The sequence below is a fragment of the Eptesicus fuscus genome, chromosome 3 (genome assembly GCF_027574615.1).
Source record: "Eptesicus fuscus isolate TK198812 chromosome 3, DD_ASM_mEF_20220401, whole genome shotgun sequence".
Lineage (NCBI taxonomy): Eukaryota > Metazoa > Chordata > Mammalia > Chiroptera > Vespertilionidae > Eptesicus > Eptesicus fuscus.
The window spans coordinates 11,150,559-11,168,279 of record NC_072475.1 but is presented as its reverse complement, the minus strand read 5'-3'; the positions used below and the strand labels follow the sequence as shown (position 1 = coordinate 11,168,279).

Sequence of the window (17,721 nt, the reverse complement as noted above, 5' to 3'; positions counted from 1 at the left end):
AAATCATTAAAATCAATTACCATCCAGAAGGGTCCACCTTGGAAAACCACTTGCTCACTGCAAAAGGCAACACTGGGGTATGTTTATGGTATCACCTGTTCGGCTCTGGAAATGTTCCAAAGACAAACCAATGGCATCGACTCTTCTAAGCTTCTCTGAGCCCCAGAGGCACAGAAGGATGAGGGGACTCAATTACATTAAAAAAGATATCGGAGGATTGTAGCCTGTCCATTATAGTAACAGCTGGAGCCTTCACCAAGCTGTAGCCCATGTATGCAGACACATATGTCATGGACCACTTTCACATATGGTCATGCTTAGGAAAGCCTTAATAGTCTGGCCTAAATGCATGCTAACTTTATCAGAAGCCCAGCCTAATAATTTATTTTCCATCACAGGGGCAAACGGCAACCACATATTTGTGGCAGGATATCAATTTATCAGTAATTTGGATAGGAAACTAAATTTTAATCTAAAGCATGATTCCTTAAGTATCTATTAATTTCTAAATTGAGTTGTAATTTCACAGGTCGTGTCTTCAGAAATGTATGCATTTAATGAACTATTTCTCAACCAGATCAGTACTCAAAATACATGTTATATTGTGTTTATATAAGTGAGTGTATGCATTTTTCTGGTGAGAAGTTGTATATTAAGAGATTCTTAAAGGGGATCATGATCATGCCCCACTAATGGTTACAAGTTATAGATTTAGATAAAAGAGACATCAACAGACAATTTAAAATGGAGAAGTGTAAAGAGAAAATATAAGCCAATGTTTTTTGCATGATAGCTCTATCATGATAAACTTTCCTTTAAATGCTATTTGAGTATTAATATACATTAGAATTTATTGTGCTTGCCTATGGTTTTCAATAAAAATTAATCGACAGTGTGCACATTTATATCTGAAAAAGCAAGATAGTATCCTAGTAAGCCATAGTTAAATAACTAGAATGAAAATATTTTTTAAAAATTATTAATTACTATGAAAGATGACAATGTACTAGTTGAAATAACATGCAGTTTCTATTACAGCTATCATCTTAGTATCCCCACTACCACAGTGTCTGACTTAATGAATGGAGCTCAACAAACATTTGCTTAATTGAGGTGAATTGTGATGTACAGTCAGACACAACGTCGACCTTACACACCTTTAACAAGCTATACGCTAGCTAAGCTAGTAAGACCTCAATGGACTTCTGGAAGCCAGCACAAGATGTTATTACTACATAACTAATGCCACCTCCTCATTGTCAACATATTCTTCTAACTCTTCTCTATTTTGCTGCATAAAAAACAAACCACAGTAAAAAAAATATTTAAATGATATATCCTATGATCTCTCTAGTACATTTCCAGGTTCTTACTATGTTCCATGCATTATGAAATCCCAACTGTGATGAATTACACTGTGGCTGCCATCTTATTATACTAGTAGTTCCAGACAGTGGAAACCTTGGCCATGGAGGCTTGGTGAATCAAATCACCAAACCATCAGTAGCCTACCAAAGTTTCCTGTGTATCTTTATATGTCATCCTGTGGGATCTCAAATTACAGCTGTTGAGAACAAATTAGTAGTTTTTAAAATTGAAATTGGAACACACTTTTGCATAATAATAAGTCTTAAGATTTAATAGTATAGTACAATACATTTTTTTTAATCCATTTCCCCCCCAATCCTTTTAGTAGCTTTAAGACCAAAGATCCAGGTCATGGTTTAAGCGAATTGCTAGACACTCTAAGTTTATTTCTGCACACATATACTTTTTTTAAACCAAGACTTGTGTTTATCTTCACAACTTGGGGTTCCTCATCTTCAAGTAGAATATTAAAATTCAATATTGTTTCCCCTTCTTGCCCCTTACTTCATTAACAAGTTTGAAGAGTCACAGCAAATAGAAATGGTCTTCCTGTTCTGAACAAAGTTTAATCTGGATTTTTAATTTCTATATGTTTGCTGGTAATGAATTGCTCATTAGAGGCCATCAGTCCTCCTTGTCATCCTTGAATTGCATTAAATTCATTTGGCCCTTTGCCATGGAAATGTGTGCATGTGACAAATTTATGAAGAGAAGCAGCTATTTTTTTAAAACACACTGATTAAACCCCACGATGACATAGTCACACTCTCTATATTTCTGTAACTATAATTATGTAAACTGGCAGCCTTTCCATTTAATTCACACAGTTTCAAACACTGGCAGCCCCGTTATGATTTCAATCTTGGGATTCACAGTAAATGCATGTATTTCTTTGTGATCCAATGTTCATTCCAATGTATTAAAACTCAACTTGTGCATCACATCACACTCATGTCTATTTTTTGTGGTGACTTACAGCAATATTTATAGGTGAGAATCTTATTTGAAATTTATAGGAATCTGTATTATTATTCATAATAGAAGTAACAATACTGTTGGGGCAATAGCATTTATCTAGCCATCTTCTGGATTTGGGGGAGGGGATCATGAAGAAATGTGAGTCACATACAGTATCCACATGAGATAAATGAATTAAAGTGCTGACAAGAGCTTTTCTGATTGATTAGTGTAGATATGAAGGTAAGTTAGATCTTTGTTATGTTAAAGAAGTTCTTTTCATGCAGGGTCAATATTTTCTCACCATGGTGTAGACAGATAGTAATGCAATGGGAGATTTAGTAAAAACTAAAAAGCGAGGGTTGCAAGAGTATGCAGAGATTTAACCAGTGGGCTTGTGGTGTGGCATTGGCCAGGAAACAAGCCTGGGACATTGTACTAACTCAGAAATAGAGCGGAAATGGTCAGCAAGACTGATGAAGACTTGACAGGGAGGTCATTGACATGGTGACCATTCAATAGTTTGGCCACTATGAATATGGCAATATCTGTGACTGATGGAATTTAGAAGAGCTACTAGTTTCCCAGATCTATTCCTGCAGTTGGAGTTGGGGACAGGGAGCCAGCGAAGTATACAACCTTGACAAGCAGATGCCGAGAAGACAGTACAACTTGGGGAATCCTGGCCGGTCAGGACTGGGTGAGAAAAATGAACCAAGCAGGTGTGTGAACATGCAAAGTGAAACAAGTAACAGGAGTTGTAGGATTTCTTGCCTTGCTCAGGAGCTAGGTCTCTCTGTGCTGCTAAGAAAAGTATCGAAAAGGAAACTCATGCCGGTAAGAGCACAAATCATCACAACTGCAGCAACAGCAGCCAAGATGAAGGAAGAATACCTTGTAGAAGAGAAACTCGAGTTAAATAACAGCAGCTTCTGTTTCTATGTATATCACCACCTGGGAAGGGCAGGTGTGGAGCTCAAGGGGAGGGCCTAAAGAAAAATTCAACAAGCCTCAGATGTCTATCTGTCTGTCTACCCAATTCCTATGAAGAGGGATTAGTGATAGAAGATTAGTCTGATGCGGAACATATTTTAGTCATAGTATTACACAAGCATACATTTACATACCACAATTCCCAATCCATGTGAATCCAATTCTTGATGTGTCATTTGGCTTTCTGGCTACCCCAATTATAAAGGTCTTGATTTGGATCTCAGTAGAGACTACATTAATTGTGTCTGTTGGTCCACCCATTACAATAACCCATGTTTATACAATCTCTATCCATGCTTCTGATACAACTAAGCAATACCACACACACACACACACACACACACGCACACACACAGAGCCCAGCTGGATTAGGGGCCAAGAGATCCAAGTGCATGTATTCCTCAAACAATTATGGTGTGCCCGCAATCTGCCAGACACTGTGCAAGGTGCTGACACTGTGGTACACAATAAAATAAGAGCTGATCCTGACCCTCAAGAAACATAAGGATCTGGTGGCAAAACAGATATGCTATGAGAGGAGCAGATTGTGACATGCTGTTATGAATAGATTGTTGAGGGAGTGCAGAAGAGGATTTGGGGGAGTCAATAAGGGTGTCTGTAAGGAAGTAATTGGATTTTGAGGGATAAACAGAAGGCTGACAGTCTCAGAGGAAGGATACTCTAACAAGGAATGATTGGTGAATCCATCAGGAGATGGTGAATGGCAGGGTCTATTTTGGAAATGACAGGAAGTTTGTTGGGGATGGAGTAGACAGGATTTGTTAGATTCAGGGGACTTGGGGAAGCTGGAAAAATAGTCTGGGCCCACCCAGAGTTCCAAGACAGGAAATTTTCTCTGATAAATGTGTAGTCAGAAGAAAGGGAAGAAGGAATGGAGCAAGTTGGGGATTGAGGGGAATAGATGCTTGGAGGAGTCATTTTGGAGAACAGAATGGAAGCTAATTAGAGATAACAAATGGAAGGTCAACTGCTTTTTAGTTCTAACTCTATTAGTAAAAGTCATTATGTAAGTCATTTATATGCTTTCAGACAAAGCTCCTTCATCATTAACATAAGGAATTTGGACCAGGCGATCTCTGTGGCTTTCCAGCTATACATGTGTTGGTATTCAATGAAAACATTCAATATATAGATGGAGAAATTAAAGCTCAGGGGCAATAAGTGTTCAAAGTGGTAAGCTTGAGACTAGTGAAGCTGACATTCAACCTATGTCAAAAGACTCCAATTCCTGAACCTTCTTTGCCATGGTACTGTTAGATCATCATACATGTTATTCTTGACATAACTCTTATTTTTTACATTCATAAATTGTGCTTGGTCAAGCAAATCCCTTTTTTTGCAATAGATAATACAGCATAGTCTTTATCTCTATGTTGTGTTTGGCATAATTCAATAATTTAGAGGCATACTAAATATACAAAGTGCATAAAGTTGTTCCAGGAAAGAATACAGAAGTGCAGGATAAGAAAGCTGTGACATCATCAACTTGCCTCTCTCTCTCACCTGCCATATCTGATAGGTCACTGTAAGTCACTGACTCCATCTACCAAAAGTCTCCTGTAACTGTCCTCTCTTTCTCATTCATTCCATTATTCCTTCCTGACTAGACTATCATCCAAGGCTGGTCCCATTGCCTCTTGTAACTTCCCTACCTGTATGCTTAGGCCCCAGATCTTTTTTCAATGTATTTTAATTTTCAATTACAATTTACACTCAGTATTCTTTTGTACTAGTTTCATATGTACATACACCATAGTAGTTAGACCATCACATACTTTACAAAGTGTTCTCTGATATTTCCAAAACACTAACTCAAAAGAATATATGCACCCCTATGTTCATTACAGTGTTATTTACAATAGCCAAGATATGAAAGCAATCCAAGTGCCCATCAGTAGATGAGTGTATAAAAAGGTTGTGGTACCTGTATACAATAGACCCTGGATCTTATAAGATTCCTCCATTCCTCTAAAATTTAAGACACAATCTTAGCCTCCATTCATTCATGCACAATGCAACCCAAGCTTCCTGTCAACCTCAACTGCACCTTCATGATACATCTTGTCCATTGTTCCTTGCATATCTCATCAATTTTGGCCCCAAACCTTAGCCTCAGCATTCCTTCTGCCAAAAAGAATGAATTAACTCACATCCACCTTACTTTAACATTTCTTAACTTGATCTCTGCTTCTCTATTTTCTGGTGCCATTGCTTTCATTTAGACCACCCTGAGTTTCCTCTTGAAGATTACTGGATCCACACAGCCACATAGGACAGGAAGTTATTTTTAGAACACACTTCTGGTCACTGCTGTTTCCTTCCATAGATATTCTTTGAATTTAGTTTACAATTTGAACTCTTTAGCACAATGCTATAAACTGACTTGGGTTCCCCCCCAAATTTGTATGTTGAATCCTTAAATCCCCAGTGTGATTGTATTTGGAGATAGGGCCCATAAGGAGGTAATTAAGAATTAAGAATAAAAGAGAACATAAGGGTGGGGCCCTGATCCATTAGGATTAGTGTACTAAAAGAAGAGATACTAGAGTTCTTCTCATTCTCCCTCTATAATTTGATTGTTATTGTCTTCTCTAGATTAACCTATCACCCTTCCACTCTGATACTATCAGTCCTATCACATATCACCCACTTCATCATTTCACAGAATCACCATATTGCCTCTGGGCCATGTAGTTTGGTGTGTCTGCAATGCCTGTCTCCTCCTTATGAGTCTAGCTAACTCCTACTCTTTCTTCCAAATTGAACCAGATGGGTCAACTTTCTTATGTACTTGCATGATATCTAATGACCTCATCTATTATAAAAGTTATCATGCTGCACAGCAATGACCCATTTCCTTGTCTGTTTCCTTGAAAGGATTCTTAGGAAAGTGGCCACTTTTTAAGCATCTGAATCCCTCTCTGCCTATTAAGAACATATTGAATATCTGCATATTTTTATTATAACATTTTTAGGTTAGAGAACACTAGATATAGACCAGACAATCTTCTCTGTAATTTGTCAGCTGTAACTCTTAAAAGATTATCTCTATTTCTCTTTGTATAAATGTCCTTCTCTGTCAAATTATAACAATGATACTAGGTTGCAGATTGTTGAAAGATTCATTGTAAAACTGTTAATGATTATGGATAGTATATAAAAAATGCTCATTGAAAGCTGGGTGATTCAAAAAAATATCTAACCATCCTTCAATGGTCCATTCAATTGTACATGTAATGAAGCCTGTATTGTTCCCTCCCCTCAAATTGATTGTTTCCTCCCCTCGCCTTTTGCAGACTTTGTTTTTAGCTCAGTTGTAGCATTGATCAGAGTTTCCTAACATTACAGTGACTTATACATTTATCTGCTTCATCCCCCACTGGTTATAAGCCCAGGTGGGAAGGAACCGGTATTTTCAATCTGCATTATTGTCATGTACTCTATGAGAAAGACAATAATGAAATAGGCTCTGTGTATTGTGCTATATTGTCTCTACTAGATTTTAGACTTTTCCGAATATTCTTCAAAATGTCTTTATTTTTAATTGTTATATAATTGACTTACGATGTTATATTAGTTTCAAGTGTACAACATAATGATTCGATATATGCTCTTATCATGAAATTATTACCACAGTAAGTCTAGTTAACATCCATTTCCACATGGTGACAGTTTTTTTTTTTCTTGTGATGAAAATTTTTAAGATCTAGACTCTTAGCAACTTTCAATTCATCAATCATTTTTCAAATGTCAACTTAGAGCTGCTCAATCTGCTCCAGTCTTCCCATTTTTGAGTTATTTTGCCTTTTGTTAGTTGGGGTTCACCTATAGGCTATAAATCCTTGCTAAGGGTTCATTTCGGCTTTAAATGGGATTTGAACTCAAATATGAGATTGGTTTTGCCAGTCCAGTCAGCAAGCAAATAAGAAGCAGCACATCCTTCTGCCTCCCCCAAGCATCTGGTCTCCTTGTAGGGCCCCTATTGGTCTGAACCTAACAAGAAGCCAGATGGGAAAGGAGACCCGCTATCAGTGGAGTCCCTACCTCAGCATTATCAAACACAACAGAAAGAGAGGTGTTAGCTGGGAGACAACTGCCTATTAACTGCCACGCTGATAATTCATAGTGAAAGTGAATGAACCTTTTATATTGCATAGTCTCCTAGATTGGTTCAGTTACAATCCAATGCTTTCCATCCACAGGTGAGTGAAGCTATCATTCGTGTTGTCCCCGTTAGGGGATGTTAAACACTGCCAATTTTCTTATCAAGCAGGTAGGGGTTTTGCTTCTAAAGAAGAGTGCATGGTCTCCAAAATGGGCTTAAGAGTTTATCTTTAAAGAAATTACTTTAAAATAAAAGAAGAAGCTAGGAAGCAGGAACGAACTCTGGAAAGTACCATTAAATCCTGGGGAGATTGGGTTTCGGCTGTTTGATGGCACAAGTGGTGTGAATTCCAGCAGAAGTGCCATTCCAGAACGAAAAAGGACTCTTGTGCCAGAAAACTGACTGGTGCTAAAGTTTCTCTAATTAGTACAGTACTGAGTGCTGGGGGACAGTCCTGACAAGGAAGCGTGTCTGTTTGATAAATGAATTACTAGCACTATTCTGCTGACTGCCGGACGCAACGCTCAAGGTGGCCCCGGCTAGTAAACAGGGGTGGAAAACACATCCTCACACAGTTGCTTCATGCCTGAAAAACAAGTAATTTAGCAGAAGACAGCTGGACACAAAATTTGAACAGAGCTCAGAGCCCATCAAAACATGGATTTCATGGCTTGGCGTCTGGCTGCTAAGCAACGGATTTATGACATCAAAACAGAGTTGTAAAAGTAGGATCCTGGTGCCAACTCTGGGTAGTTCCCATTGAAAAGAAAGAGCTGCGAGCACTTTCTGCTAGGTCTTAAGATATCTGATTTCCCCGGGATAGGAGAGCTCAGATCATTTCTCCTCTAGCCCAAATTGTGTTTTCCACATTCTGAAGTATTAGGTGGAGATTAACTTTTGCATTCTTGAAGTACTCTCAAGTGCATGCCGCATAAGGGTCTCAGAGTATTTTTCTCAGCTCTTTAATTAATAGCACTCTTTTAAATTAGGTGCATGTATGCATAACACACATGCTTTTCAGATATTTGGTTCTTATCCAGTCTGATACATATACCAGAAGGCCAGCCCCAAACTAAATGGCAACTGCTTTACTAAAAGTGTGATTCTGCTTGGTGAGGAGGCCGGAGAGGGCCCATGCAAAATACTTTCCATGTGTGGACCAAATAAGAAAGAAATGTTATTATGATACTTATTAACAATAAGATAGACTGTTCATTTATTTCTCCCTTGCGTTCATCTATTTAAAATATGCTGGTAGGTTTCAGAGCTTGGAAAATAGGAAATGTGAGCTACCCAAACTAAAAACAAATCCAGGAAAAGCAGCAGACATCATTTAGAATCACTGACTAGTTTTCCCTTTTCCAGGGAAGCAATTAGGAACACTGTAGGGCAGGAGGTAAGAAGGAATGGTCTTCTACTAATTTTTATTTATTTAAAAAAATTATGGAATGTGCATTTGCATTTAAAAAGGAAAGTGAAGCATTAAAATGACCTACTCTTTGGAGCAGTTTGCCTACAAAAGTATTTTTCCCTTTGTCTTTACAGAACTTCCTTCCATAAACTCTCTGGAGCCTCCTTCTTGGCAGCCTCTTGTGATGTAGCAAAGCAAGAAATCCAGACATGGAAAGTTGCTCAAAAAAAAAAAAAAAAGAACTTGGAAACCAAAGAAGAAAGAAATAGTTTTACAGGAGAACTTCACACTGAAGGCTGCAAAACGAATGTTCTTCCGTTTCAAAGGTGAATGTTGTGCAGAGAAATGAAAAGATGTTTCCAGAGATCAGTTCATGAGGAGACAGATTTTCCATGGTGCATAGCACTGTGTCTTGCCGGGTTCTCCCTAAGCTGCTGCCCTCTGCTGTCTTTGTTTACTTGTGGTTTACATTTATGTCTACCCCATAAACCACAAGTGTTTCTCCACTCCAAATTTATCAACACGTTTTCTTCATGCCAGGGGTACCTTAGTGAAAAAAAAAAGGGGGGGGGGATTTGGTAGTGGAGCTCCATGATTCTAAAACCTCCTGCAAGCCACCATTGAATTTCCTATCCTAGCTCCGGTGGCTCCATTTCGACCCAAGATTTTGCATACTACTTCAAAGTTGCTAATCCTCATCTATACCAGGTGGATCTCAAACACTTAAAGAAGGAGCTTTAAAAGTCGCTTCTTACCAGATATCTGAGAGGCACAACTTAAAACTACCAGTTAGAGAAGAGTTGTGAAAATTGAGGCTCAGAGCGGAGCAAGCCAGGCTCACAACCAGCCCGGACTTCTGTGTCTGAATGTCACACTCACATGGTGTCTAATGATTGTGCAAATAGAGATTGTGTTCTCCCCAGAACCTCTGGGCCTATAAAGATCAATGTCTTTCCCTTTCTGTAACCGTCTTCCTTAAAAGAGGAAATCCTGAGAAAACATGTCTTAACTCTTGGCCCAGATCTTTCCACACTTGGGGCTTCAGAAACATTCATCCCAAACCCAAAAATGTAAGCTGAATGTGACCTTTCACTGAGCAGGCAGTATTGGCCGTGCACTGGGCATCCAAGCCAAAGGCGTTACCAAGAAACCTCACAAGATTGGGTTTCTAACCAAGGAACCTCACAAGGTTGGGTTTCTACATCCTCCTCACCCTCCTGCATTCCTTCCTTCCCAGGAATGAGATTCCAACAGGGTGGACATGCAAGAGCCTCATCCGGAAGCCAGACTGAATACAGAGTCCTTCCTTCGGAAACTCTTCCCTCAACTGAATGTGGAAGAGGCTTAAGGACGAATGTATGAACACCACAAAGGAAGGTGATGGAAAAAAAATGACTACCATGGATGGATCATCAAGCCCCTCCCATTAAGCTGGACAAAGTTCTATTTTCCCTGATTTCCAAGACAAACTTGCTTTTGCCCTTTCCCACTTAGCTATCTTCATTCCCCCAGCACTCTAGTCCCTTCTTATCCTCTTTATGCATCGATGACACCATATCTTGGACTAGAGACATCCTGCCTGATTGATTGATTGATTGTCTAAGCAGCTCTGGTTCTTTAAGGCAGGCGTTGCTGCTGGGGTTACCCTGAATACAGAAGCAGAGTGGGTATCCTGCAAGAAGCAGGTAAGCATATCCAGAGTGGCAGGTGGTTTTCGGAAGACGCCAGCAGTCAGTGTGGCTGTCGCACGGCCCGACCTCCGTCTACCCGGCTGGACCTACCTGGCGCGTGAAGAGGATGGCGGCATCGTAGTGCTCCCCGTGGTCGTCCCCCAGCTGGTTGTGCTGGTGCTGCCACTTGCAGAAGTTCTTGAGCGTGGTGGCCGCGTTCTTGCTCACCTCCAGGCTCTTGTCCTTGTCGCCCAGCACCACCACCTTCACCACGGCCAGGCGGATGTGGTTCTCGATGCTGGCGTGGCTGTACAGCCGGTTGGCGATGGAGGCCAAGGTCAGCAAGTAATGCTGCAGGCCCCGGCCGTACAGCCGCGCCATGGACGCGTCGGCCACCAGCAGCAGCTCCACCTGGCGGGCCCGGGAGATGGAGCGGCGCCGCCGCCGCCACCAGGTCTGCGGTCCCCGGTCCCCATCGGACGGCGGAGCCGACCTGTCCAGGAGCTGCTGCTGCGGAGCCAGCGTCCAGCGTCCGTCTGGGCTGCTGCGCCGCGAGGGGCGCTCGAGGGGTCCCGTCGGGGACGCGGGGGTCTCGCAGCTCGCGCGCGGCGGCAGGGCCTCGAAGCTGAAGCCCTCGCGGGTGTAGGCGTGCAGGACCCGCGTGGACCCGTCTCCGTACACGCGCCCGACCTCCGCCCCGGCCCGGGGCCCGCGCAGCAGTGGCTTCAGGGTGTAGCGCGCGTGCTTGACGGCGAAGAAGCCGTCCAGGCCGCCGCAGAGGTCAAAGACGGCCAGGGATCGGGGGCTGCCGTCCACCGTGCCCCGGTAGAAGCAGTGGCCCCGGTGGCGCGCCGTGGCGCTCGGCCCGCCTCCTGAGGGCACCAAGCCAGCGGCGCCCACCGAACCATCCCGCTCCAGGTCCAGGAGGAACCTCCGGCCGCCCGCGTAGACGAGGTAGCCCACCTTGCCGCCGCCGGAGTAGATCTGGTCGATGTTCTGCACCAGCCCGCGGCTCCTGCGCTGCGGCGCCAGGGGGTGCGGGTGGCCCGGAGGCTCGGCCCGCTCCGGCGCCTCCTCCCCCTGCGGCTGGCGGGGCTGGGCGGCCGCTGCTGCAGCCCGAGGCTGCCCGGCTTTATCCTGGGCAGGTGCCGCGGCGGGGCCGGCGGCGAGCAGGGGCAGGCGGAGCGCGCACAGCAGCAGGGACGCCCACCTGAGCAGCATAGTGCGCTGCCCGCGGGGAGGGGCTGCGCGCGGGGACCTGATGGGTATTTGTTATTCGCTCTGGAAGGTACCGGGGCGGGAGGTGGGGGGGCACACACACACACTCGCTTGCAAGTTGAGTCAAGTGTCCCGGGAGGGGGACCCCGCCGCAGCGCCAGCCCGTCCGTCCGGGCTGCCGTGCCAGCGTGCGAACTTTTCTTTGTTGGTTTGGAAAATGTTTGGATTCGTGCTCCGGAAAGAGCGGAAAAAAATAAAAATAAAAAGGAGAAAAGCCGGATTGTGGAGATTCAGCAAATATGAGAAAAAGGGGGGCGGGGGCGGGGGGGGGGGGGGAAGACCCAAATCCTCCCCAAATGCAGCCACGAAAAGTAAGGAAGGTGCGGGGCACCAGGCGGGCCACTGCTGTGCGCCGCCTCCCGCCCCCGTGCAGCTGCCCGGGTCGGACCCGTGGGCAGCGGGGGCTCCACGCTCCGGAGCCCACTTTCTTGTCTTATTTGGTGGCTTTCTTCGACTCGAATGAAACCAAGAGGAAAGGAAGAAAGAAAGAGAAAAAGGCCATTAAAAAAAAATTAAAACAAAAACGCCAGGGGCGGCCTGCAGCGAGTCAGCGAAGCGGCGCGTCCGTGTCCCCTCGGATGCGGTGTCCTCCTGCCCGCGGTCATCCCCAGTCGGCCGCTGCGAGCGCGGAGAGCAGCGCGCGCGCTGTGAAGATGCGAGGAGGTGGAACAATGAATTTATAGCGGCATGCCATCCTGCAATGGCAATTTCAACAATTCGTCACTGCAAGCTGCCTCTTAAAGGGAGAGCTTCCCCCACCACTCCCACCCTCCCCGGTCCGCGCCTAATCAGATGGGGGAGGGCGGGCGAGGGAGGTGGGGGGGGGGGTGATCGAGGAAAGGGAGACCAGGAAGGAGGAAGGAACCCGGCGAGGTGGAAGGAGGGAGCAAGGACGGGGGGGGGGGGGGGGGGGCGGGGGGAGAGCAAGTATTTGGGTAAGAAAAACAGAAGATTTCCTTGGCCTCATTTAAAGCCACAGCAGCTCCGGATTTGTCTGATATTTCACAACGAATTGGGGTTGGCTAACCTCGGCTTACCTCATCTCCTGAAGGGGTGTTTGGTGTGTGTTTAAAGTTACTGAGACATTTCGGAGTCTCTCCCCCTGCCTCCTTCTCTCCAGCTTTTCTCTCCTTGGGTAGGAAGTTCCTGCCGAAAGTTTTTCCCCTCTGCACGCCGGCCTCTTAAAACGTTGCCACTCCATCCACCAGCAAATGGCTTTCGGCTTCCCAGGAACCCAGCTTCCCGTGCGCCCCCTGGTCCCGCGCTCCACTCGCCTCCTCCCAGCCGGCCCGGTCCCGAATTTCTCCCCGCTCTCCCACCCCCCCCCCACCCCCCACCCCCATTCCCGGGTCTGCGCGCTCCGACAGTCGCCAGTCTCCGGGTTAGGGCTCCGGGTGACTAACTTCTCCCAGCCACCAGCAGAGGGGCCGGGCAGCCCGAGTGCCGCAGGCGCTTCCTGGCGCGTCGCTGCGCCCGGAGCGCTTCTGGGCCCCCAGCTGGGCCGCCCTCGGCCTGGGAACTCCACGCCTTTGTGTGCGAGCCCTGGGCTCCCCTCTTTCTCAAGCGTGCTTTGCATCAGTGCCCACAAGCTGTCCCCTAATCCCGGATGTCTGGAACTTCTTTTGCCTTGCTCTAAGAGGGCTGGGCCGGAAGGAGTTAACTCTTGAAGGGAATTGCGCTCATTTTTAAAATATTGGTACCCACACTTTTCTTCTTGCAGCCTAAGTGGTAATAAAGTGATCAATGCTGCTATTTGAATTGATCTCTCCTACAACAACCAGTTATCGCCCTAGGCCCTGACTTGCTATCATTCTCAGAAATTCCTTTCAGGAGAGAAAGAAGACTTGGGGTGGGCTGTAGGGTGGTGCAGGTCCGTGGTATTGTCACTGTGCCTTGGTTGTCCCTTCTTTGTTTCTTCTGATTGTCCACTCTAATAGGAAGAAAAAGAAAACCCAGTGACTTTGTAGCCATTACCTGGTACCTGTGAGAAGGTCTACTGTAGGGGCAGGAACAGTCTCCTCCCCTATTCTTCTTCACACAAGTAAGTGAATACACCAGTGAAAAATGGATCCGGTATTATTAGCACACTTCTGTCTTTCCATGTGTGTTTAACATACAGGGATGCGGAGGCCTCAGTGGACCCCAAGCTGCTGGTGGTATTCCTGGATCCTTGGTAAGCGAACTGGTCGCTTTTCACAGAGAGGATCTAGGAGGTCCTGCGCTGATGTGAGGTCCTCGGAGTGGGAATGAACCCCAGGATGGAATCCTGGAAGTGCCCAGCTGTGGTTCATGGCCTGTGCCTGGTGCACCCTCTGGAGCTTCTGGGTGGCATGGGAGTGAAACATGTCCTGAGACTTAGTTCACGTTTATAATTGAAGTGATCGCTGGGGTCGGGGTTTACCCCACAACCCCTAGTGGATTCTGAAATACCTCCAGAACTGGGAGGAAGTTGCTATTGCTGAAGGCCATTGTCTTTTAGTCCCCCAACCCCTCAGTGTCTCCTCCCTCAGTGACGTGCCCATGACCAATACTACCAGTTGAATGTTTTGAGGAAACAGACATTCAGGATAAGTATAGAAAGGTTTCAGCAGGCTTCTCTGTGCCGCCAATAGCCTTCAAGTGCTGTGGGTTTGTGCTTAGAGAAAGCAACGTCTCTCCTGCCAATTCCAGTGGAAAGAAGTCCGATATTTGGCACTAGCGCCATCTCTAAAACAATTTCAGTCATTGTAACAATTTCGTCATTGTTACTCAAAGGATCATTTTGATTGGCAGTTTAGATGACAGTGGTTTACATTTATTAATTACAATAATTTGCATTCACAGATAAGAGATTATTTAGCATGTAAAGAAATTCTAACTGAATTTTCTTCTTAGTGAATGTTTTCCCGTTGTTTCTAAAACACTGCATTTCTCACATGAATCATGCCTCTGAATTTTATGCCTAACTCTAAATTTAATTTAATAATGGCATTCGTACTCATACAGATTATTTAAATGTTTAGAAATACATCGAAGAAAATGATAGAAGCAGATAAAACTCCAAATGTGAACATCAAGAACTAAATATTTATAGAACCATATATCCATAAGGAAAGGAATTCTTCCAGTTTACAAATATAATGAGAAATTCTTACATATTCAGATAATTTCTACTTGAATTTAACTTCATTTTTTTGTTAATTTGGATACTTTACGAAGTACATTTGGTGATACTTTTAAAATATAACCCTAGTGGGTTAGGATGAACTGCTATGTTCCAAAAAGAATTCATGCCTTTCAGTCCAAGGGAGTAATTTGCACTGAATGAAAGTAGCTTGCAATTATTTATTTATTTTTACAGGAGAACGACAAAATATATTAGCAATCATGTTCGAGTGGACGAATTGCTAGGCTATTATTTCATTATTCCGGGTAGCAGTTTTACCTGTGCATATTTAATGAGGACTTCCCACTGGGTTTACAGAGTGCCTGATCAAACCTGATACATGATTTTACATTTCCCAAAAGGAAGAGAGACTTTCTACTGCAGGCTGTTATAGTGGGAAGTTACCTTGGAGGTTATTTAAGGCAACTCCCTCCACATACCAGTGAGACACTGAGCGTAGAGACCGAAGTGGTTATAAAGACCGTGAGTGGCCAGCTCCTTCGAAACCTAAATCCCTTACTCCCTGGATTGGTGCTCAGTCTACAACACCTCTTAAAATCTATCCAGCTCCACAAATACCCATCAAGGGACTGCTGCAAAGTGCTCCGTGAGGGTCTCTGAAGGCGTATAAAGACGAATAAGCCATGATTACTGTTCAGAGCAGCTCACAGTTCCAGAAATGGAGCCAATTATACCAAGAGATACTTGGAATATGAGCCGGAAGCTACAAGCATAGAGGGAAGAAAGCAAGAAAATGGCTCCTGCAGGTTCTCCATCACGTGTGTTTCCCGTACAGCTTCACGCCACAGGATTTGTGCATCCTTGTATGTTGTATTCTCTCAAATTTCCATTTGCCAAAGTATCATTTCCTTCCTCTCCCGCATCTATGATTTTAATGGGAAGAGTGAGGAAGTAACAGACAATAAAACATTCCCCTCTGAACAACACCTGCTCCTTACCTCCCATGTAGGAGAACTGTAGTCTCTCAAGATCCCTACCTTGTTTTTTTTTCTCTACCCTGGACCTCACAGTATTTTCAGCTCCGTTAACATCATCTTCTTCAGTGGGAAAGCTGGGAATCAATCAAGCACTCCACCACTACTTGAGGCCATCCATGCAAGCCACCCGAGAGACCTTGGGCCAGCCTTTTCCTCCAGTGTCACTTAGCTTTGCAAATTCTAGTTTTCATAAGACTTTCCTCAGAACCACAGGTTATTTTAGGGGCCTCATAGAAATGCAATCAAGCAGTATTTGTTCTGTGACTGGCTTATTTTTCACTTATAACATCTTGCAGGTTCACCATGTCATCACACACAAAATAGTCAAACTCACAGAGGCAGAGAGTAGAATGATGGTTGCCAGTGGCTAGGGGCAGGGAAAGGGAGGAGTTGTTATTTCAATGAGTATAAATTTTGAGTTTTGCCAGAAGAATAAGTTGTCGAGATCTGTACAACATCGCGCCTGCAGTTAACAGCACTTTATTGTACACTTCAAACACTACTAAGGGTAGATTTTGTGTTTGGTTCTTACTACAAAACCAAACCAAACCAAACATAACACTTGGGGAATAAGAAAAGGAAATGGATGAACTATGCTAGCTTTGATATGAATCCTGATGTTTTAAAGAGTGAAACCATATCTGAACAGTCCTTCTCTTCTTTTCCAGCCTTTTACCTCCATCTGTGTCTCCTCTTATGTTCCCCAGTGGTCTAACATGCATCTTTGATATATATATTTCAGAGAGGAAGGGAGAGGGAGAGAGAGATAGAAACATCAATGATGAGAGAGAATCATTAATTGGCTGCCTCCTGCACGCTCCACACTGGGGACTGAGCCCACAACCTGACTGGGAATCAAACCATCACCCCCTCGTTCATAGATCAATGCTCAACCACTAAGCCACACCGGCTGGGCCTAACATGCATCTTGATCTTGACACACTGGTGCACGTGCACAATCTCCCACACATTAGAAACACCAGGCATATCAGTATGGGTGTGCTCACATGCACACTCATCCAAACTCAGTTTCCCCTCTAGGCTGCACTGACTGGTGGGTAGAAAGTCCTGATCAAAACTGAGATAATAGGAAAGAGGATTTTACCAACTCCACCTTGTCCCTTGCAAACAAAAATTTCTTGGGACCTGTAGTGTGGAGATTTTATTTTTCCAGGGACCATTCCTGCATTCCTGATAAAACTCAGAACATTTTACCTGCTATCTGTTTAGGAGCAGTCAATCTGTGGTGATGGATAACATATGCTTCGGAATCAGTTTTACCTAATAAAAGAAAAGAAAAATTTGGAAAAGCTACATTTTCGTTTTTCTTATACACAGGCATTTTATACTGTCTAAAAGTCTTTGGATGAATAATGTACATGTGTATTATTTAAGACATACAGGTGCTCTTGGTAAAGCAAAACCAACTAGTCAGTTTTATGCTGACCAGCTGTGAAATGTTGTTTTAGCTTTTCTCACGCAATTATGTGCATATTACTTGCTTTTATGAGTTGCCCCAGTTCTGCTTTTTTCCTTTATTTTCCGGAAATCATCTCAAAATCAAACCTTACTGGAAACACATGGAAAATCAGGAATTTCCAGCCTAGAGTAATTTGAAACGTTTGAGGTTTTTATTTTTTCCTACATGAAGGCAAATTCAAGCAAAGATTTCAGATTACTGAATGAGTAGTAGCCATAGTTATAATTGTAGCAGGTAAGAACTCTTGGTTCGCAGCCCTAAAATTAGGTTCTTAACTCCAGAGTATCACAGTCTT

The 17,721-nt window shown here is 43.9% G+C and overlaps 1 protein-coding gene across 1 annotated transcript in view; it reads right to left on the bottom strand.

Moving 5' to 3' along the window:
• The window catches only part of ADAMTS5 (ADAM metallopeptidase with thrombospondin type 1 motif 5), a 50,438-nt gene extending 38,397 nt beyond the window's left edge, over positions 1–12,041 (bottom strand). The window contains exon 1 of the mRNA XM_008145629.3: positions 10,637–12,041. Within this exon, the coding sequence (XP_008143851.2) occupies positions 10,637–11,746 (1,110 nt within the window). The 5' untranslated portion in view covers positions 11,747–12,041. The remainder of the gene's footprint in view (positions 1–10,636) is intronic.
• Positions 12,042–17,721: the final 5,680 nt, after the last annotated feature.